Source organism: Lutra lutra, chromosome 4 (genome assembly GCF_902655055.1).
Source record: "Lutra lutra chromosome 4, mLutLut1.2, whole genome shotgun sequence".
NCBI classification, from domain to species: Eukaryota; Metazoa; Chordata; class Mammalia; order Carnivora; family Mustelidae; genus Lutra; species Lutra lutra.
In genome coordinates, this window is record NC_062281.1 from 177,255,328 (window position 1) to 177,277,591 (window position 22,264).

The window sequence follows — 22,264 nt, forward strand, 5'->3', positions numbered from 1 at the left end:
CACACACCCTCCCTGCCTTCCCCTCACATCTCAATACACATACTTCTCCACCAAACAGCCCTCCCACACACACATCTCCTCCTCCCCAGAGGAGGAGGGATTCTCCTAGTCCTTGGTTTAAAGGTGAGGAAGGAATGGTGATGGGAGGTGAGATTGAACCCCAGGTATGTGGGGGGTGGTGATCAGGGATCCCTTCTAGTCACATAGGCTGGGAACTGTGCTGGAGGATGACACTCAGTTTCTCTAAATCTTGGGTGTGGTTGGAGGGGGAGGCTGACAGGCTTCCCCTTCCTCAGTGTGGCCTAAGGGCCGATTCCTCTGAAAAGCAGTCTCCTGAGAGAAGGGTCCCCCGCTGCTCCCCACCTTCCTACAGTCCTGTGCCCCCACTTGTCCTGCTCCTGAGGGAGGCGAGGCAAGGTGATCCAATCCGCAGTGGCTCTGACGACAGCGATCTGAAGTCAACGGGCCAGGAGAACTTGGGTAAGGCCTGCCCGCATCTGGTCCTCAGTTTTCCCAGCTGCGAAAATGGGGTGGGGGTGGGCTTCAGTAATAGAGAAAAGGTCCTTCTTAATCTGAAATCGAATCAGTCTAAAACAGCAGGTGCTTCTGGGGCTGAGGAACCTGCCCCTTGGGAGGGGGTCTTTAGAAGGGCTGTGCTGGGGGCTTTGGTCTGCGGGGAGGACCTGGGGTGCAGGGAGGAGCTGGGGTGCAGGGAGAGGGCTGGGAGTGCCCAACCCCCCTCCCCCCATCACCCGGGGGAAGGCTGTCAGTGGGGGCGGGCGGGCCTGGGATCTGAGGGCCCCTCCCCGCCTGGGGCAGCCGGCTTGGGGCTGGGGCGTGACTGCGAGTCCTCCCCGCCGCCACCACCGCCGCCGCCGCCGCCGCAGGGCTTCAATAAGAGAAGTCCGAGGCGGCTTCCTCCTCCCGGCCCAGAGCGGGCGGCGGTCAGAGGCCGGCAGCTCCCCAGTTACCCCCACTCCCACTCCGTCCCCCACAACGTCTGCACTCGCAGCTGCTGGGAACCCGGCCGGCTCGCCTGGGGTCTGTCCGAGGCGGCCTCCCCGGGGACCAGGTAGGCGGCCGTCAGGTGGGGCTGGACGGGCCGCGCGGTGCTCCGCCTCTTGCCCGCGGGCGCCCCGGTGGGACGGCTGGGGGTGGTGGGTGCGGGGAGGAAGGCTGAACTGGAGGAGGAGAGACTTCACTCCCGAAAAGGACCTCAGGAGGGAAACTGAGGAAACCTGGAGAAGGAGACGGATAAAATCTGGGGAGGGGAGCTGAAGGAATATGAGGAAAGTAGATTAAAGGGACCCCCTAAAAAGGTCTGGTAGGGAAAACGGTAGGGAAACGGAGGGAACCTGTAGAGTGAAATTAATAGAATTTGGGAAGGGGTGTGAGTCAGGGGAGAGGGACTAAGGAGATCCTCCCAAGGGGATTGGGGAATAAATTGAGGGGACCTTGAAAGTGAGGCTCCGGGGAGAAGTGAGCGTTCTGGAAGAGGGGAACTAGGTGTGTATGGGGCGGGGGGGCGGGGCTGGGAGACCAGGTGAGGGAGTTTGCTGGAGGAGGTCTAGGAGAACCATTTCTGGAGGATGCAGAATGTGGGGGCACGATTCCGGGAGTCCGAGAAGTCCCCCTATCCCAAATCAGCAGAAGTCGAGGGTGAAGCCCGTAGCCCGGTGGGGCGCGGAGGCTGCCAAGATTGCAGCCCCCCACACCCTCCCGCGCCCGCACTGGTGGGCGGGTCCCGGATGGCGAGGGGACTCCTCCAAGGCGCTAGAGGCGTGGGTCGCGGCTTCCTGGGGAAGTCCCCGCCCTCAGCAGGGATGGGCCTCTCTGGGTGCCCCCTTCCCGCCTCCAGGGGCGGTCTCCGTCCACGTTCCCCATGGGATCCGGGAATTGCTGGCAGCCCCGACGGAAATCCTGCTTTTGACCGCAGTTGCCCGGAGAGGCTGTCTCCGTAGCAACCAGAGGGTGGAGAGACAGAGCCCCGCTTCGCTGCTGTTGGGCGCGTTGCCTACGCAGCCCCCTTGGTATCCCTCCGCCCGCATTTTGGATCCTCAGTCAGGGGCAGGTTTCTGCGTAGAGGAGTGCAGAGGAGTAAAGCAGTGATGCTCAGTGTTCAGGCATCCTGGGGCGAGGATCTGCAGTCGCAGGGGCTTAGCCAGACTGGGCCCTTGATTGCTGTGTGATTTTAGAAAAGTTACAGGGCTTCTCTGGGCCTCATTTTCCTCAATTGAATTATGGGGGGAAATCACCTTTGTCCCTACTCAGGCCCCATCCCCCGCCCCCTCCCCGAATCCCCAGAATCAGGTACTTTAGAAAGCGGTTTTTGCAGAGTGTCCTGGAGGGGTTAAGAGTTATTCCTGACCTAGCGGGATGCTTTCCTTCACCTTCTCGTGGAGGGTGAAGCCTGTCAGAAAGGCTACAGAAAGCCTGTCAGGGCCTCCAGGACCAGCACACAAGTGACATCTAGTAAATAAATGTTTGTGGATCTGTTGAAGTTCCATACTGGGGAAGTCAGCAGGTTTGAGGTCTGTCCCCAACCCTTATGGTACCACCCCCAGTGATCCCTGAGTCTTTTGGTATCCTTGCATCTGTGTTGTAATGGGAGAGCAGGACTCTGTTCTCACTTCACGGGGAGGAAGAACGAGGTTCAGCAGTCAAGGACTGACGGGCCCAGAAGCAGGGATTCGGAATCCAGAGCATCTTGTCCCTGATGTGATGAAAGAAGTAGCCAGAGCTGAGGCCTGTGTTCCCTCCTCATCCCTGCTAGACCCCCTGTAGCCTTGTGGACAGGGGACCGGGCGACTGATGAATTGTGGGAGGTTTGGAGTTTATGGGCGGCATGAACCCAGTCGGCCTGAAGCTGTGAGTGGGCTGTCAGAGTGTGAGTATGGTTTGGGTTTTGAGTGAATGAGCACGAGCCTCTGAGTGTATGTGTGGGTGTTTGGGTGTTCTCTAGCCACCTGGAGCTACTGTGGCCAAAGGAAGTGGCTAGACCTTGGGAGGCTGGGTAGAGGGACCCCAGAGCAGGGGAAGGAGAAGCCAGGTCCCTTTGTGCACCAAGCATACCTCAAGTGGAGAAAATTCAGCTGACACCTTTGGGATCACGTGGGGGATAGATCTAGGGCTCCTCCCTCACATGCCCCCACCACACCCGGCCCACCAAGTGGTAGAGTCAGACTGGGGTATGTCTTCTTAGGCCTTGAGTGTTAGGGGTGAGGTGTTGTAAGGCCTCCAGAGAGAATAGCGCGAGATGGTTAGAGGCTCAATGAGAGGTGAGACTTCTGTGAAAGGGTTGGGGCTTAGTAAGAGACACTGGAGTTCAGGGAGGGGCGGAGGGCCTCTATGGGTCAGCGATGGAAGCCTCATAGAGGGGATGGGGCACAGCCGGGCTGAGACTTGTGCCCTGCCCCTGGCCACCTTGGAGCCCTGAAGAGTAGCCGGAACTCTTGCAGGACGGTGGTTTCCTGCTGCTGCCCAAAGTCCCAGTTCCCTCTTTCTTGAAATCCCCCAGGCGACTGAACCAGCTCACCCCTCCCACCTCACCCTGGGAACTTCTTTTTCTCCCCTCCCCCCCCCCCCCCGCCCCGCCCCGCCCTGCCGCTCCCCCTCCCTGGGCCTTGGAGGGGCCTTCCTCAAGGGAAAGGAGCGGAAGTGAAAGTTCGCTGAGCACCAGCTGTGCGCCTGGTGCTTTCACATTTGATGCTCAGAAGCAGCCCCATGAGGTGGATGGAGATTTATATTCCTATTTGCTAGGCGAAGAAACTACAGCTCAGAGAGGTGGACCGACTTCCCCAATGTCTCAAACTAGTTGTCAGGCCATGGAGAATTAAGCTTAAATCTGTCTCCAGGTCCCACAGATACTTGGCAGGGGTTAGGGGGGAACAGGACGTCCTGTGTCTACATTAAAGCCCTGATGCGGCTTCGGGAAGCGGGGACCTCAAGAAAGGGTGGGTGGGCCTGGGGCTCCTATGTTCTGGAGCAGGACTAGGTCTGAAGCAGGCTCCCTGCCGAGTGGCCAGCTGCCATATGGCAGGGGAGGTACATTCCCTTAGCCATGGGCTGGAAATATGACGTAAACTCGTCAGGGACAGTGTGACCTCCTGGGCAGGCTCTGAAGAACACAGCCACGGTGTGAACTGAACTCTGGACCTGAATTAATGGGCCTGGCTTTGAATCCCCTGTGGGGCTGTCTGATTTCGAGCAAGTCACTTTCCCCTCTACACACCAGAGGGAGGCGAACTGATAAATGATCCATGGGGGACATCCTAGCTTTGCCGCTAATGGTTTTCAGCCTCACTTGGCCACTGCACATGGGCCAAGAGGCACGTCTCTTCAAGCCTTCCCCACAGCAGAAGGTACAGATGCAAAAACTGAGGCTTGGAGAGCTGATAGCCTTCATCCAGGGTCCCAGGCTAATAATGTAACAGAAAGAACAGGGACGCCCGGCTGTCTCAGTCAGTAAAGCACCTGACTCTTGATCCAGGAGTCATGACTTCAAGTCCTACGTGGGGCAGAGAGCTTACTTAAAAAAAAAAAAAAAAAAAGTGGGTGCCTGGGTGACTCAGTGGGCTAAAAAAAAAAAAAAAAAAAAGTAAAAGAATAGGGCTGGGGAGGGCCACACAGATAGAGATGTTGAAGGCAGGAGCATCCTGGTCCAGGGGTGGACCTCAGCTCAAATACCTGCAACCTGATTTTGATACAGATGAGGCTCTGGAAACTAACTCCTATCAACCAGGTGTTTAAGAGGCATAAACAGACCCAAGTCTCCACAGTGACCAGAATGCTCATGGCTTCACCTCTCTGGGCTGCAATGAGGACTGAGAGCAGGTAGCATAGGGCCTGGCACGTTGTAGGTACCCTTGAAGGGACACACATTATTGCTTCTACTAGGCCTACAAAATAGAACTGTGCTTAGAATGGCTTGGTGTTGCATTTTTGCCTCCCCTTACTTGTTGTGTGATCTTGGGGAAGTTACTTAACATCTCTGCAACTCAATTTGCTTATCTGTAAAAGAAGGGTAGTTATGAAAGCTCCTTCCTAGGGTTATTAATGAGATCATATGTGGGAATTGCTTGGCACAATGCCAGGCACTGGGTAAGTATTTAATAAATTAGAAATTTTTAGACCAATAGTTATTGCCACCCAGACTTCTAGGAAGTCAAATGACTCTCGGCAGAGTTGGTGGCACCACTTAGGATCTGAGGTGGGCGAGGAGGGAGAGTCCTGGGGGCTATCTGCTGATGCCTGAGCACAGAGAACCCAACCTGCTTCTTCTGCCTTCTCTCTTCTACCTTTGACTCTTTGGTTCCCCGAGTTTCTCTTAATTTCTACCTTTCTCTTTTTTTTTTTTAAAGATTTTATTTATTTATTTGACAGAGAGAAATCCCAAGTAGGCAGAGAGGCAGGCAGAGAGAGAGGAGGAAGCAGGCTCCCTGCTGAGCAGAAAGCCCGATGCGGGGCTCGAACCCAGGACCTGGGATCATGACCTGAGCCGAAGGCAGCGGCTTAACCCACTGAGCCACCCAGGCGCCCCTCTACCTTTCTCTTTTTCGGTCTGTGTTTCCCTGTTGTCTTTCTATTTCTCGTTTCTGTCTCTGTTTGTCTCTTTCTTTTTATTCCTTCCTGGCAGTGAGCTCCTGTAGCCTGTGAGCCCGGGCTCTGGGGAGTTGATTGCATGAACCTCTCCCCAGCCCTGCGCTCAAGAAGTCACCTCGGTTACTTGAAATCAGCCATGGTGGGAATATTTATACAACGGAAATCAGCAAATGCTACAAGTCAGGGCCTTTTTTTCCCTTTGAGAGTCAGTATGCCAGCACACCACACTGTTTTTCTTTTCTCTCTGTATCTCTCAGTCTCCGTCTCTCTCTCTCTCTGCCTTCTCTTTCTCCGTCTCTCCCATCTCTTTCTTTCCTCTGTCAAAGCCGGGGGAGTGTGGTCACATCCAGAGTGCCCCCCACCAATGCCTTGGACCATGCGGATGCCAGACCCTGTGCCCCACTCCCTCACCCCACACCCCCCAACCCCGTCAGCATATCGGTGCCCAGAGAGCCATGCCTAGCCCCGGACTTCGGTCCCCAGCAGGCCGAGGAGTACCACGTCCCGAGAGCTGGTCCCCACTGCCTGTTCCTCACACTGTCCACCCTGTCAGGGCTCTACCTCAGCCCACAGAGACCTCTACCTCCTTCTCAGAGGCTCACAGTTTGTAAACAGCACCACCCCCCCAAACCCATTCCAGGCATGCAGCATGTGGGACTCCTGTTAGGCTGACTTAAAAATGGGCGGGGAGGGGCGCCTGGGTGGCTCAGTGGGTTAAAGCCTCTGCCTTCGGCTCAGGTCATGATCCCAGGGTCCTGGGATCGAGCCCCGCATCGGGCTCTCTGCTCCGCAGGGAGCCTGCTTCCTCCTCTCTCTCTGCCTGCCTCTCTGCCTACTTGTGATCTCTGCCTGTCAAGTAAATAAATAAAGAAATAAATCTTTAAAAAGAAAAAAAATGGGGGGGCACCTGACTGGCTCAGTCAGTGGAGCGTGTGACTATTGATCTCTGGGTTGTGAGTTCGAGCCCCACATTGAGCCTACAGCCTACTTTAAAAAAAAAAATTAAAAAAATAAATATGTTGTGGTAATATTTATCTGGGTGTTTTTGGAAGTGGCAACCTTGTATCTATGTGGGGACCCAAGAGGTTGTACACCAGGTCTCAAAAAAAAAAAAAAAAAAATCCGTGTCTCTTTTAGGGAGGTGCTCTGTATGGGTCTATGACTTGGGAGAGGACTCTGTATATCTCTGTGTGTCCCTCTGGGGGTTCTGTGCCTCTGTGCATGCTGGCAGGAATGGCTGTCATTATCCGTTTCTGTGACCAGGCGATGGAGAGAAGTGGCTCAGGTTCTGGAGCCAAATGTCAGGATTCATCATGTGTGCGACCTCAGGCTGGTCTCTCAAGCTCGCCATGCCTCAGTTGCCTTATCAATAATAGTCATACATCAGAGTGTCGTTATGAGAATAAAATGCAATAACATATGTCAAGTGTTTAGTGCTGTGGTCAGCCCCTCGTGAGAGCTATAAATCCTGTCTGTGATGTTCTCATGGAGAGGCGTGTGCGGTGTGTGTATGTGCACCTATGCGCGTATGGGTGGGTGAGGGCCGGCGGTGTCGGTGAGGGGGATGTGGCTATTCTCGAAGATGTCCGTGTGTAAAGGAGCTCAGAGTCTCTGTGAGGTTTGTCCAAGAATGTGTCAGGAGGCTGTGTGGATCTGGGTGTAGGCCCGGGGAGCCATTTGCGATGGGTCGTTGTCTTCCTGTGAGAAGACCTCATTCTCACCCTGTAACCTTTGTTTTCTTCTTACACCCATCTGTCCCCTCGGCGCCTGAAATCCCTTCCTTCCCTGGGCCCTGGATGCCCCCATCTCCACTTATATCCTCTCTCTGGCCCTGACCAGCCCTCAGTGTCCTGGGGCCTTTCAGACACAGTGGCTGCACCCCAGGGGAGGGGTCCTGAGGTGAAGATCTCAGCAATGGCTTAGTGAACACAGGCTATTTTAGTTCTCACCACAGCCCGCCTCGCAGTTCGCCAGATGGGTGTCACTCCCCTATACACACCGGAGAACAGTTACAGTGAAGAGTGAAAGGGGCTGGCAGGTCGAGAGTAGAGGTTAGGACACCGATGTGACAGAGCCATTGGCGAGGCGGCTGGATCCGGTAGAGCTAGGAAGGCTTCCTGGAAGAGGTGAGCAAGCATATGCAGTAGGAGGAGCAGGACACAGAGAGAAGGGGAGGAGGATGTCCATAAGGGAACTGGACTTGGGGGTCAGGAAAGGCAAGGAGGGGGCACTTGTCACAAGGGTCCTCAGCCCCTCTGGGGGAAGTCAGGGTTCACTGGGTTGGCCCTGCCCTACTACTCTCCATTCCTCTCACATCTTAAGAAACCCTCTCCCCGGCAGTTCCTCTCTGAGTGTTGCAATGGCAGAGTTTCTGGTGGGGCGTGGGGAGCCCTTGCTCAATGACCTGCCTGTCCTGTGGCTCAGAGGATGTAGCTTTTGGGAAAGTCTCGGCTCATGTAGGGGGGCTCCCCAAGGAATCCTGGTGGCTCTGGCTTCTGACCTGGGCCTTTCCCTGATGTGGGGATAGGAGCGAGCTGTGGAGGTAGGTGTCCACCTTCGCCTTGCCACTAGGTGTGACCCTGGGACCGTTGGGGATCACGGAGCTCAGGGTGGGAGCAGAGGCGGCCTGCAGTGACGGGGGTGCCTGGGAGGGAGCCGAGCGTGGTATAATAGAAATCCAACGAAAGCGGTGGGTCTGACACAAACAGTTAAGTATCTGAGGAGGAGTCTGTCACCCTGAGAGGTAGCCTGTGTGCCTGCACATATGTGTATTCATGTGTCAGAGCTTGGCCTCGTGTGAGAGTTCAGTTGTGTTAGTGTGTTGGTGTTGTTGGTGAGCACACTCACTCAAGTGTCCACTGTGGGTGTTGGTGTGTGACTCTGTGCTGGTGTGTGTGCATGTTGGTGAGCTGGTGTGTCAGGTGGCTATGAGTGTGAGAGGGTTGGTGTGGGCGGTGTGTCACGTGTGAGGGTGGATGTGTAAGTTCGCCAGGGGCGGTGGGAAGGAAAGCGGAGGCAGAAGTCATGCTGGGACAGAGCCCAGGCCTGGCTTCCTGAAGAGGGCAGAAGCTGGCAGCTGTTTTGCAGGAGCCTTGGCAGAGCCTTCCCCTTCCATGTCCTTCTCTCTCGCCCTCAGGTCTCTGGCCCCTCCCGAGGACCATGCCGCAGCCCCGCTGACCCAGCAGTAGGGGCCTGAGGGTGAGCGGGGAGGGGAGAATTGAGGGCTTTGGAATAGGGGTCAGGAAAAGGGGTGGGGTGGCCTTCCTGAGCCCCACAACTCATCCCAGCCCCCTCCTCCTCCAAGAGCCCTGTTGCTAGGTAACAGATGGGGGAGCCACAAAGAGGCAGCTTGAGAGGCCAGAGGCTGGACCCACAACAGGAAATGGCCTTGATCCCCCTCTGCAGGGAATCTCCAGGTGCAGACACACAGAGCCTCACACACACTCACACACAAACCTGTCTCGAGACCCGGACACACACATCACAGAGCCGTTCACACATACTCCCATACAAAGACCTGCATACACACACACACACACAGGCACATACACTCCCACACAGGGCTATGCACGTTGTCATACACATGGACACAGAGGCACCTACTCACACAGACCACCTGATACACACACGCATACAGAGGAACACACATACACGCTTGCACAGAAACAGCGTATGCACGTACACACTCAGAAGACATGAACACACACAGAGCCATCACATGCCCAGAGACACGCACCCACACCCATATACTCACATAGACATACAAACATTCACAAGAGGCTGCACATGCATAGACATATCCACGGGGAACTCACAAATACTTAGAGACACACAAAGAGACAAGCATATCCAAGCACTCTGAAGAAGTCACAAAAACACGATGTACTGAAGCAAGAGGAGGCAAAAATCGATCGATAAACACGGCAGCAGCCCAAAGCAGAAAACCAGCACACTAAGGGTATACAGTCTGTCTGCAAACCTACGACAGCAGCTGGGATGTAGACCCAAAGGTAGCCTCGCCTCGCCTTTACCCTTCGCCGGGGCGGACCCCAGAGGGGAAACTGCACGCCCATGTGAGTGTGCATGTGCACGCGTGCATGCGTGTGTACACGGGCAGGGGACCTATCTGGCAGGGCCCCAGAGTGAGGCATACCCCATTCTGTAGCAGGGCACCTGGAATGGGCTGTGTGTTCTGCAAGAAGTTGGAGCCAGGGCCCAAGGAGGATGTTGGCCTGGAGAGTGACTTCAGGGGCCATGGGGCCACGGACCGCTATGGCCCTGACCCAACTCAGGCCCGGACTGTGTCCTCCTTTGCCCATATCCCCAACTACAACTTCTCCACTCAGTCCACCAGCCCCGCCTTTCTCGATGGGAACACCATCAGGGGCATCTCAGGTGAGTCTAGTGGGCTGGAGGCAAGACCTATCTGGCCCCTGGGGGAAAGGGAGGCATCGTTAGGATGCTCGAGTACAACGTGGGAGACACTGCCCTGCTTTCAGAGCACGGTCTGAGGAAGAATGTACAGCCCTACCTCAGAAATCCCAGCCTGAGGGGAAGACAACTCTGTTCCCATCTGAGAGAGGGCCCCTGATGACAGGCCCAAGCGGGGAGTCTTGGTGGGGAAGAGGAGGAATGGGTGACGGGAACTCCCCAGGGTGGGAGGGATGGTCTGGAAGTCATGTGTCCTGAATCCATGGGAGGCCAAGCTGTGAAGCTCAAATCAGAAATCCACTGGACTCCAAAGGCCTTTGGGCACCAGGCGCTGCAGCCATGGGGAGGCACAGAGCCTGGTTGGGGAACAGGACTCTGGGGGGTGCAGGCCCCTTGGAGCCCACATCCCATGCCCTACTCTGCTGAGTAGCCCTGACTCTGCAGGGACTGGGGTGACCCTGTTCGTCGCCCTGTATGACTATGAGGCCCGGACAGAGGATGACCTCCCCTTCACCAAGGGTGAGAAGTTCCACATCCTGAACAACACGTAAGTAACCAGGCCACCTGACTCAGGATGTGGCCAGGGCTGGGAGCAGGACCCAGAGAGGAATCCTGCCTGGTCCCTCAGAAAGCAGCCTAGTTGGGGACACAGATACATGACAAGAACAACTCTGAGTAATCACTACTATGTAGGGGGAGCATGAGGACATATGGGCCCAGAAGGAACACTAAATACGGTATTGAGGCTAGTGATCAAGGCGGGCTTCCTGGAGGAGGTGATTTCTAAGGTGAGACTAGAAAAATGAATAGGTGTTGAAGGAAGAGGCGAGAAAAGAGGAAGAGCGAATGAGAGAACATGAGAATAAATAACTTCTAGAAACCACCAAGTGGTTTGGTCTTGGTGGATCATAAAGTATGAGGTGTAGAATGGACAGAGCAGAAACTACAGAGGCAGGGGAAACAGATTCTAGAGAGCTTTTTAAGCCATATTGAAGAATTTGGATTTTATCCAAAAGGAAATATATTGTCCTTGCGGGTAGGGGAGGATTTCAGTGGGGAAGTGACTGAGTTATCTGTCCACTGCCCACCCAAACCCCAGCCCAGCTAAGGAGCCAAAGACGAAAGCCAGGAGGCCCACACGTCCCCAGACATGTTGCTTCTGCAGGGAAAAGTCTCCTGAGGTAGCTTCAGTGGCTGAGAGCAGAACAGACAAGAGCCCGGGGCGGCGGCGGTGGGGGGGGGCTGTCCAAGGTGAGGGGCTGGCAGGGCTAGCCTTCTCCTGAGCCTTTGCATGCCCCTGCCAGGCTCCAGGGTGCTCCAGGGGGCTGGGCTGCCATTGATGCCCTATGTCCTGTGTCTGCAGTGAGGGTGACTGGTGGGAAGCTCGTTCTCTCAGCTCCGGACAAACTGGTTATATTCCCAGCAACTACGTGGCCCCTGTGGATTCCATCCAGGCTGAAGAGTGAGTAGGGGGTAGGAGGTGGCTATCCCTATGGACAGGACGGGAACCTGGCATCCAAAGACACCTCTGGGTCACAGCCCCACTCTGAGCCTATCTTCTTACCTATATTTCTGTGAGGTCATTGTGAGAATAAGGGAAGAGAATAATGATGTTTATGAGAGTAAAGAGTATTTATGTACCATGTTCTATGTTCCAGGCACTATTCAAAGGGCTTTCTGTGTATTAGCAGGGTAAGGAACTAATATTATCCTGCTTTATGAATGAAGCAAGTGAGGCACAGAGATATTAAATATTCTACTTGAGTTCACATGGCTAGTAAGTCGGTGGAGTTTGTATTTGAACCCAGATAGTCTGAGGGCACTTGCTAAGCATTATACATATTGACTCTCAGTGATAACAACAGCATACGAGTTTTAGAAAATTGTAAAACCCTAAACCAACACAAGGGGATATTACTTAGAATTAAATCTATTAAAGGGGTACCTGGGTGGCTCAGTTGGTTAAGCATCTGACTTTTTTTTTTAAGGTTTTATTTATTTATTTGAGAGAGAGAGAGAGAGCATGAGAGGAGAGAGGTCAGGCGGAGCAGCAGACTCCCCGCTGAGCAGGGAGCCTGATGATCCTGGGACTCCAGGATCATGACCCGAGCCAAAGGCAGTCGCTCAACCAACTGAGCCACCCAGACACCCTTTTATTTATTTATTTTTTTAAAGATTCACTTATGTATTTTATTTTGTTTTGTTTTATTTATTTATTTTTGAGAGGAAGGAAAGCAGTCTCCCTGCTAAGCAGAGAACCCAGTGCGGGGCTCAATCCCAGGACCCTGGGATCATGACCTGAGCCGAAGGCAGAAGCTTAACCCACTGAGCCACCCAGGCACCCCGCATTTATTTATTTTAGAAAGACAGAAAGAGAGCACGAGCAGGAGGAGGGGCAGAAGGAGAGGGAGAGTGAGAGAACAGACTTCCTACTGAGCTCGGAGCCAGATCCCATGACCCCGAGACCACGACCCCAGCTGAAACCAAGAGTCGGACACCCAACAGACTGAGTCACCCAGGGGCCCAGCATCTGACTCTTGATTTCGGCTCAGGTCATGATCTCAGGGTCCTGGGTCAGAGCCCTGCATCTGGCTACACCTGAGCGGAGTCTGCTTGTCTCTCTCCCTCTACCCCTTCCCCCACTCACACACCTGTGCGTGCTCTCTCTTGCTTGCCATCTCTCAAATAAATAAATCAGTCAAATCTTGGCGGGGGAAAGAATTAATTCTGTTAATGAGACCGGAAATTATCATTCATAGTGTACCATTATAACCTGAGATATGACAACAGGGACTTTACATACCTTTAGTCATTTAATTCTCCTAGTTACAATATCGATATTATTGTTGTCCCATTTTACAGATGAGAAAACCAGGGCTCATAAAAACCTTTTTTTTAATCTGTATATATATATATATATATATATATATATATATATATATATATACACACACATGGGAAAAGAAAAGATCGGAGAGACTGCAGAGTGGGAGTCACCAGAACTTGGTGACTAATTTGCCATTGCGTGTGGGGAGTGGGAGGAAATCAAGGGTGACCCAAAGTCTTCCTGAGGAACTGAGTGGGTGATGGTGTCATTTGCTAAAGTGGGGAACGTATGAGCAGGTATAGGTGTCTGGGTTCTGGTGGGGGGAGTTGTTGGGTTAAAGTTCGCAGAGAGTAACACTCTGGTGGAAGACTGGCAGCAATAGGATTTGGCTGTGCTTTGTTTTTGTTTTTGTTTTTGTTTTTTAAGATTTTATTTATTTATTTGACAGACAGAGATCACAACTAGGCAGAGAGGCAGGCAGAGGGGGGGGGGAAGCAGGCTCCCCACTGAGTGGATAACCCGATGTGGGGCTCAATCCCAGGACCCTGGGATCATGACCTGAGTTAAAAGCAGAGGCTTTAACCGACTGAGCTACCCAGGCGCCCCTCAGCTGTGCTTTGTAGGAGAGGCGCGGGACCCAGGCAGGCTAGGCCGCTGAATTAGACCAGAGGAAGGGGCATCTTTTCCTAGTTGGCACTAAGGCTCTTTGTTTGCTATGGCTCTTGCAGAGGGAACCCCTGGGTATTCTTCAGAGTGGAGGTGACAAAGCTGCATGGGAGGGTGAAGGATGGGGAGGAGAGCAAGAGAGAGCTTGGCCCTAGGACCCAACTTTGGAGAAAGCTGCCTTGAAGGAGAAGTTGCTGTTGAAAAATGAGGCCAAGCCAAGTCAGAACAGCCAAGAGGGTGGAGGAGAGGTTGCAGGAAACACGAAAGGGAGTGTCAGAGGCTGCCACTGGATTTGGCAATGGGGGTGACCTTGGTGAGAGATCTCTCTGTGTGAAGTGGGGGTGGGGGCCAGACAGCAGAGCCTGGGGCGTGGGGGGTGGGTAGGAGGTGAGGAAGTGGAGACCCACGTGTGAAGTGCTTTTTCAAGTGAAGGGAAGGTGAGAGATAGAGCAGAATGTTGGTGGCAAGTTAGAGCTCAGGAAAAGTTTTGGGTCGGGGAGGAAGAAATGGGGGTATATGTAGAGGTTGGTGGGATAGAAAGGCTGTGGGGGGTGGGGAAGGGACTGGGTGGTAGGGGAGAGGTGTCCCTGAGCAGAGGGGAGTGGTCCTGAGCCCAAAGGCCTTCATCTGGGGAAAGTGGTAGGAGTCATGAGGGAGGGAAGGGGTGATGATGCAGAAAGTGGGAGGTATTGGGGGTTCATGCTTGCATCCACAGCTTAGAGGCAGTGTCACGAAGCCCTGAGAGGCACTCAGTGCAGTGTCATGCCTAAGAGCAGTGTTGTGGTTAAGAGTGCAGGCCCTTGAGCAGACAACTTACGTTCCTATTCTGGCAACACAGCTTAAGAGCGTGTAGCCTTGGGCAAGTTGCTTAACCACTAGTAATCTCTATTTCCTCATCTGTCTAGTGGGGCTTAATAATAGGACCTTCCTCACAACGTTGTTGTCAGAACTAAATATATACTGGGGCGCCTGGGTGGCTCAGTCGGTTAAGCATCTGCCTTCGGCTCATGTCATGATCCCGGAGTCCTGGGATTGAGTCCCGCTTGGTGGGTTCCTGCTCAGAGGGGAGTCTGCTTCTCCTTCTCCCTCTGCTGCTCCCTCTGCTTGTACTTCTCTCTCTCTGTCAAATAAATTAATAAATGATCTTAAAAAAAAGAACTAAATGAATATAATATGTATTAAAGCAGCGCCTGACAGAAAATAAGTACTGCTATTATTAAGTTAATTATTAAGGAAGTAACTACTATCAAGGGTATTATGGGTGGGGTCAGGGCTTTGAAAAAACTTGGGAGTGTGTCCCATTTACACAGTCCTTCAACAGTTCTTCCTTCCCCATCCTTCCTCGTCGCCGGGACACGCCACTTGCCAGTGCCTTCCCTGTTCCCCAAACTGTGCCTAGTACCTAGGTGTGGACTGGCCTATATATTTATTTTAAAGAATTTATCTATTTATTTGAGAAAGAGAGAGAGAGAGCATGAGCACATGTGCGCACGCACACACGCAAGACGAGGAAGAGCAGGGAGGGGAAGAATGTACGCATGCATGCATGGGGCGGTGTTGGAGGGAAGGAGGGGCAGAGAGAGAGGGAGAAGCAGACTCCTCAAAGAGCAGAAAGCCCAACACGTGGGACACATGGCTCTATCCCAGGACCCTCCAGATTATGACCTGAGTCAAAGGCAGACGCTTAGCCTTAAGCCACTGATCCACCCAGGTGCCCCATACTGGCCGATTTAGTAATCAAAAGACATCTGAGTCTGCTATGACACTTGTGGAGCCCCTTCAATTCCCCCTGGGGTACTTCCACAGTGGATTTAAGGCTACAGTTCAGTCCCAGGAAGAATATCTGAGACAGAACAGGAATGCTTGCCACCTGAACTTGAAGTCCAGCCTTCTAAGAACATCCAAATTTCAGAGTGGAGGTAAAGCAGCGGTCAGAGCCAGGCAGGAGCAGTCAGCAAGAGGGGAAAAGAAGCAGCAAAGACTGCTGTTTGGAAGTCACAGGAGGAAAAGGTTTGGGGGGAGGGGGTGGATGTGGAAAGAAGGATCTGAGAGATTGCCTGGGTGGTAGGAAAAGAACTAGACGCGGCAGCAGAGAATTTCAGGTAGACCTCATCAACCAGTCCTGCAAGAAGGTCGCTTCCCCTCTCTGAGCCTCAAGTTCCGCCTCTGCAAAGTTGAGCCCACAGGGGAGCAGTCGTGAGATGCGTTAAGAACTGGTAGCACCCTGAGGAGGTCACTAGTGACTGGGGTCTTAGCAGTTTTAGTTGAAGAGAAACCCAGAGAGCAAGAGGAGGAGCCTAACATTTACTGGGCACGTACTTCGAGCCCAGCATTCCACACTTCCCGTCTCTCTGCTTCTCATGACCAGGATACCAAGCAGGTGTAGGAGCCCCGTTTTACCAGTGAGGAAATTGATTCTTGGCTAGTGAGGTGGTTTTCCGCAGGAGGCTGAGTTGGGGGTTGAACTGGGTGTCTCTGACTCTTGCTGGCCGTTCCCAACAGGTGGTACTTTGGAAAGATCGGGAGGAAGGATGCAGAGAGGCAGCTGCTCTCCCCCGGGAACCCCCAAGGGGCCTTTCTTATTCGTGAGAGTGAGACTACCAAAGGTGGGGGCCTGGGAAGGGGCAACTGGGAGGCCCAATTGTTAGGGTGGGGCTAGGAGCCGTGGTGAGGGGCTTGGGTCAGGGCCTGGGCCCAGACCGGGACTGGGGTGGAGGGCAGAGATAGACTGGGACTGGGTTCCAGGGGGTGTGGCCATCCTACTGGGGCCTCTCAAGCTTCAAGATGGAGAGCAAGGAGGAAAGACGACTTGAAGGCGAACCTTGCCCACAGGTGGCTACTCCCTGTCCATCCGGGATTGGGACCAGGCCAGAGGCGACCATGTGAAGCATTACAAAGTCCGCAAGCTGGATACGGGTGGCTACTACATCACCACACGGGCCCAGTTCCACTCCGTGCAGGAGCTGGTGCAGCACTACATTGGTGAGGGCTGGCTTCCCGGGCTGGTGTGTGCTTTGGGTCCCCGAGCCAACCCGCTGAGAATTAGGCCCAGAGAAGGAAAGGAGCCCCCAAAGCGGTAGTGGCTGGGGGCTGAACTGGAGCCCAAGTGTTCAGGTTCCCAGCCCAGGATCCTGCTCGGTAGGATTCCGGAGGAAACAGGTGTGAGACTGTCCCCGGCCGAAGGGCGCCCCCTACTGTCTAGCAGAGCAGGACGCCGAGTAGACCTGACTTGGAGGATGGGCTTTAGGGTTGAGAGGAAGCTGGGAATCCATGCCCAGGTTTCTGCTTCGGTTAGTTACAACAAAGGTGAGGTCCATGGAAGGGTGAGGGCCTCATGTCCACACCTGGTCTCGAATCCCCAACTCCGTTTCTACCTGTCAGAATCCCACCCAGCTGGAGGCCACCTCCTGTAGGAAGGAAACCAAACCCTGCAGAGATCATCTCTCCCTCTTGGGGCCACCTCTTCCCTGGGCACCAACATGGTCACCTACTCAGTGGGTCAGGTGGCCTTCTGCCCCAACCTGTGACCTCACCTGTGGCCTAGTTTCTCTCCACTGTTGGGGGAAGGGGGGCGGTGCCTGGGATGGGATGAGGAATGTGTGGGGCCTCCTGGCCTGCCTGTGACCTTCAACAACCCCCCCACCCCTGCTCCCCAGAGGTGAACGACGGGCTATGCCACCTGCTCACAGTGGCCTGCACCACCATGAAGCCGCAGACAATAGGCCTGGCCAAGGACGCTTGGGAGATCAGCCGCAGCTCCATCGCTCTCGAGCGCCGGCTGGGCACCGGCTGCTTCGGGGACGTGTGGCTGGGTACGGAGGTCCCGGGGGCGGGGCGAGGGCTTGGGACATGGGGAGCCGGTGCTGACGAGCCGCGACCACATGGCAGGCATGTGGAACGGCAGCACGAAGGTGGCGGTGAAGACCCTGAAGCCGGGAACCATGTCCCCGAAGGCCTTCCTGGCGGAGGCGCAGATCATGAAGATGCTGCGGCACGACAAGCTGGTGCAGCTGTACGCCGTGGTGTCGGAGGAGCCCATCTACATCGTGACCGAATTCATGTGCCACGGTGAGGGGCGGGGTGAGGAGGCGGAGTCTGGGGGGCGGGACTTGGGGCGAAGTTCAGACGGGTGTCGGGGGCGGGTGGGCGGGGGAGTGACCTGAGGGGCTACTTGTGATGGGGACCGGGGACTTTGAGCTAGAGTCGGAGAAAGAGGCCGGGATGAGTAAATCAAGTGAGTCCTGGGAGTGAGGGCGGGTCCAAGTTTAGATAAGGGGGGGCTGGGGGGCGGAGCCTCGGTCGTGGGGTGGTGGGTCTTCGCTGGTGGCTCGGGCTTGGACGAATGAAGATCGAATCTGTGATGAGGAAGGATCTGGGGCGCAGTCTGAGTGGGACTTGTCTAGGGGGACGGAGGAGGAGAAGAAACGAGCTGTAGGTAGTCTGGGTGCCTGTGGGAGCGAGTCCTGAGCGAGATCTGTGCGGGGTTGAGGCAGCTGGCTGACTTCTAGTGGGGGCGGGTCTAAGTGAGAGGGAGGGGGACAGGGGGCGGGGCCAAGCTGTGAGATGAGAACTAGGTGGGGCGGAGCCAAGCAAGGGAAGGCGGGCCTGGAGCTGGGGGTGGTCTTGCTGATATTTCTTTTCTTTCTTTCTTTCTTTTTTTTTTTTTTCTCTTGCTGATATTTCTGAGTTCCTTTCCTCAGGTAGCTTGCTGGAGTTCCTCAAGGACCGGGAAGGCCAGGATTTGACACTGCCCCAGTTGGTGGACATGGCAGCCCAGGTAAACTGGGACAGCAACCTTTATTTCAGATTGCTCTCCTATTAACCTCCACAAATCCATGTGCCCTCAAACACCTGCCCTACCCCGGGAAGTACATACAGCCCCATCCACTGAATCATCTGTGCGACCTGAGATGGGGCACTGCCCGTCTCTGAGCCTCAGTCTCCTCATCTGGAAAGTGGGGTTTTCAAGTGATCTCTCACACAAGCCATGGTGTTTCTGTTCCCATTTCTCCTTAACTTGGCCCCCCCACTAGGTGGCTGAGGGCATGGCCTACATGGAACGCATGAACTACATCCACCGCGACCTGAGGGCAGCCAACATCCTTGTTGGGGAACGGCTGGTGTGCAAGATCGCTGACTTCGGACTGGCCCGTCTCATTGAGGATGATGAGTACAACCCCCAGCAAGGTGCCGTGCCTCACCTCACCTTCCAAGAGCTCCCTGGCACACTAAGGGGCTGTCACGGGGCCCCACATATTCAAGAACCATTCCCTCCACTCCTAGAACATCTGGGATACTCCCATCCTGATGTAGTAGAAGAGGCAACTCTAGGTTTGAAACTCTGCTCCTCTACTTACTAGCCAAGTGGCCTTGGGCAAGTCACCTGACCTCTGTGAGCTGTTTTTTCTCATAACTAAAATGAAAATATTCAGAGAAAAGGAAGTCAACAGATATTTATCAAGCACCTAGTATACGCCAGGCACTATCGTAATTCTCAAGGGAAAGACAGTGGAGTGTAATGGTGTGAACTCTGTAGGCAGAATGTCTGGGAGTGAATGTGAACACTTCAAAGCTATGTGATCTGGGCAAGTCACTTAACTAGTCAGTGCTTCCTTTTCCAAATCTGTACAATGAGGATAATAATAGTTATCTACCTCGCAGGGTTTTGTTTTTGAGGTTAAATGAGTTAATGCCTGTAAATCACTTTAAAACAGTGCCTGGCAGGGGCACCTCGCTGGCTCGATTGGAAGAGCATGCAACTCTTGATTTCAGGGTCGTGAGTTTTTGAAAGTTTATTTATTCCAGTAATCTCTACAGCCCACATGGGGCTCGAACTCACAACACCAAGATCAAAAGTCACAAACTCTTCTGGAGCCAGCGCCTGGAGCCAGCCAGGCGCCCCACCATGCCATTCTCTTAATCCAGCTGTTCCAGGGACCTCCTCGATGACTCCCCCTTCTCTCCAAATCTCTCCAGGGGCCAAGTTCCCCATCAAGTGGACAGCCCCGGAGGCTGCTCTCTATGGCAGATTCACCATCAAGTCAGATGTGTGGTCCTTTGGAATCCTGCTCACTGAACTCATCAGCAAGGGCCGAGTACCCTACCCAGGTTTGCTGGGGTGGGGAGGTGGAGACGGGTGGGCGGTCATGGGGACAGTTTCCTCCTGGTTGCCTCTTTGGAAGGGGCTAGACCCCCTAATTGACAGAGCCTCTCCCTCCAGGCATGAATAACCGGGAAGTGTTGGAACAGGTGGAGCATGGCTACCACATGCCATGCCCCCCAGGCTGCCCAGCATCCCTGTACGAAGTCATGGAGCAGACCTGGCGTCTGGACCCAGAGGAGAGGCCCACCTTCGAGTACCTGCAGTCCTTCCTTGAGGACTACTTCACCTCCACAGAACCCCAGTACCAGCCTGGGGATCAGACATAGCCTGTTTGGGCATTCGCCACCTTTCTGGGGTGCCCACCAATCCCTTCCAGTCCCCAGGGCTCTGGTCCCAAAGCCCCCAGGCTTAGACCCCTATAGGATCCTAGCATGTCGGAACAAGCAGGTTGCTCTGACACCACCTAGAGCACCCCACTCATTTTAAAGATGGGGCCATTCCAGGCTTAGAGATCATCCCTGACTCTGGCCCCAAGCACTATTTCTCCCCTTCCCACTTAGGCTCCTACCTCCAGACTCTCTTCCCACCTCTCCCCCAAAAGAAATGCTCAGACTTTGTCTAGTTATTTATAAAATTGTATATCCTTTCCATCAAGCACCTCCTATCCCTGCTTTTTTTACCGTATCATCCCACCCTGAGTTCACCTCCTACTCAGTTCTCTTGTGTCTGTAAGTTGCAAAGACAGGGTAAGTTTTTGCTGGAACCCTTTCCTGCTGGGTGGACGCTGTGGTCCGGGCCTGGGGTCCAAGCCCAGGGTGAGGGAGAGGCTTGCTGAGGACCCACCGCCTCTCTGAATCACGTGCGTGTTTATTGCTTTTTGTAAATAAGAAAAGTGACAATATGAATCCTTGAGCCATGAAAATCCCTTCTGTTAGGGGGAACGGTGGCCAGAGGAAGGTGAGTGTGATTGCTCTGGCTACTGGGAGGAGGGGGAGGTGAGAGCATGCCCTAATGCCTACTGAACACAGGGAACTCACAGTGTGTTTGGGGGTACCCGGAAGTCCTGAGGCTTGTCCCCATGTGAGTTTAGGACAGGTTGAGAGGTGGATACAGAAGATAGGCAACTGGAGCTCAAAACGTCCCCTTCGTTACTGAAGTGGCTTTCAGTCTGTGTGCCGTGGGTTTGTTAATTCCCTACTTGATTTCAGCAGATACATCCTTCATCCCCGGCACAAAAGCAGAACCTATTAGGCCTCTCTTGACAGGGGCAATGGGGAAGACCACAGTGGACTCTGCAGCTCCCCAAGAAAAGGATAGAAGGGCGGGGCAGGGAGAGAGGTCTGAGAGCTAGTCTAGCTCATTGGATTTCACTCCAGACAACTCTGACCCCTAGGGGGTCTTGGAGAGGATTGAAGGAAGTTTTGTTGGGTCACAAGGACTGGGGGCTCCTATTGGCATGTAGTGAGACAGGGATTGGGGGTACTAAACAACTCGCCAGACACCTGAGCAATGAAGAAGTGTCCTATGTCCTTGCTGCTGCTGTGAGAGACTCTGGCCACTGATGTGCCTCCAGGTGGAAACAAAAGGAACAGGAGTAAGGGTTCCCACCTGTCCCATCAGGAGGTCGTGGACTGCTGACTTCTGAAGGGAATGGACAGGGTTGGGGGTGGAGAAGAGTCTGGAAGCTAGGAGTCACTGCTGCAACTGGCAGACAATTACTAAGCATTAACTCTGGGAAGGTCCCTTTGCTAGGCAGGACCCCAGACCTGTCTCTGTCCTGGAGGAGTTCACAGCCAGTATGGGGAGAAAAAGGAATAATAATAACTCACTTATTAAGCACTGCATGCCAGAATGTGTTTACATCCATCTTTTCATTTAATCCAGTTCTGAGTCTGGTTCTATGACTAGCCCCCATTGACAGATGAGGAAACTGAGGCTCTAGGGTTACATGGTGTACCAAGGTCACACAGGTGCATGGGACCGAGCTGGGACGTGAACCTAGGTCTCATACCAAGGCCCACGATCTTTCTAGACTCTGGGCTTTGGGAAGAGATCTGATCTACTCCAGGTAGATATATGGAGGATCCTCCCCCCTCTAGACATTTTTAGAAAGGTTCCCTGGAAATCCCCCACGTTGAGTATCCTAAGGAAAGGGGACAAGGTGGCCAATGCAGGTTGAGTTCCCCGTACTGAGCCGTCTTGGGGATCCCTGTATGGGAGCAGTAAGATGGAGAGAGGCCAAGAGGCTGCTGAGAGGGGTGGTTCCAGGGGTGGGATCCTTAGCTTTGCACACTCGAACTCAGGGTCCATGGCTTCCCAAGAGCCTGTCTCAGGCTGACTGAACTCACATGAGCCTGACACACAAGCCAGAAGTCAAATGTGTCCGCCTCCACAGGGTAAGCAGATCAGAGCCCCGCCCTGGAGCTGCAGGCCTGGTGAGAAACTTGCCACCACCACTCGCTCACTGTGTGACTTGGGGCAGGTTATTAATCTCTCCATGCCTCAGTTTCCTCCTCTGTGAAATGGCAATAAAATGTTCAACTCGTGTTCACCCTCTCTGTCACTACCACTTACAGATTACGTATTCTCTGCTGGGTGTCCTGCAAAGCACTTCCCGCCATTGAAACTTCACAGAA

General features: G+C 54.0%; 1 protein-coding gene across 8 annotated transcripts; it reads left to right on the forward strand.

Annotated features, from left to right (window-relative positions):
• The first annotated feature begins 387 nt into the window (after positions 1–387).
• Positions 388–20,533, forward strand: FGR (FGR proto-oncogene, Src family tyrosine kinase). 8 transcript variants are annotated; one of them, XM_047727224.1, is made up of 13 exons: positions 388–480; positions 8,738–8,799; positions 9,767–9,996; positions 10,477–10,579; positions 11,396–11,494; positions 16,028–16,131; positions 16,358–16,507; positions 17,182–17,337; positions 17,414–17,593; positions 18,226–18,302; positions 18,559–18,712; positions 19,502–19,633; positions 19,746–20,533. In XM_047727224.1, the coding sequence occupies exons 3-13, from the start codon at positions 9,780–9,782 to the stop codon at positions 19,952–19,954; spliced, it is 1,581 nt and encodes a 526-aa protein (XP_047583180.1). In that variant the 5' UTR covers positions 388–480; positions 8,738–8,799; positions 9,767–9,779; the 3' UTR covers positions 19,955–20,533. The 8 variants fall into 8 exon arrangements, with proteins under 8 accessions (XP_047583180.1, XP_047583177.1, XP_047583181.1 ...); XM_047727221.1 differs by lacking the exon at positions 388–480 and adding an exon at positions 872–1,072; XM_047727225.1 differs by lacking the exon at positions 388–480 and adding an exon at positions 872–1,072 and having other exon boundaries at positions 9,770–9,996.
• Positions 20,534–22,264: the final 1,731 nt, after the last annotated feature.

Excerpts from the sequence above, each read along its gene's own strand:
- FGR (XM_047727224.1), top strand. The coding sequence starts at position 9,780 with ATGGGCTGTGTGTTCTGCAAGAAGTTGGAGCCAGGGCCCAAGGAGGAT. Across the intron at positions 18,303-18,558 it reads TGGTGGACATGGCAGCCCAG|GTGGCTGAGGGCATGGCCTA; the intron begins GTAAACTGGGAC and ends CCCCCCCACTAG. Across the intron at positions 18,713-19,501 it reads TGAGTACAACCCCCAGCAAG|GGGCCAAGTTCCCCATCAAG; the intron begins GTGCCGTGCCTC and ends AAATCTCTCCAG.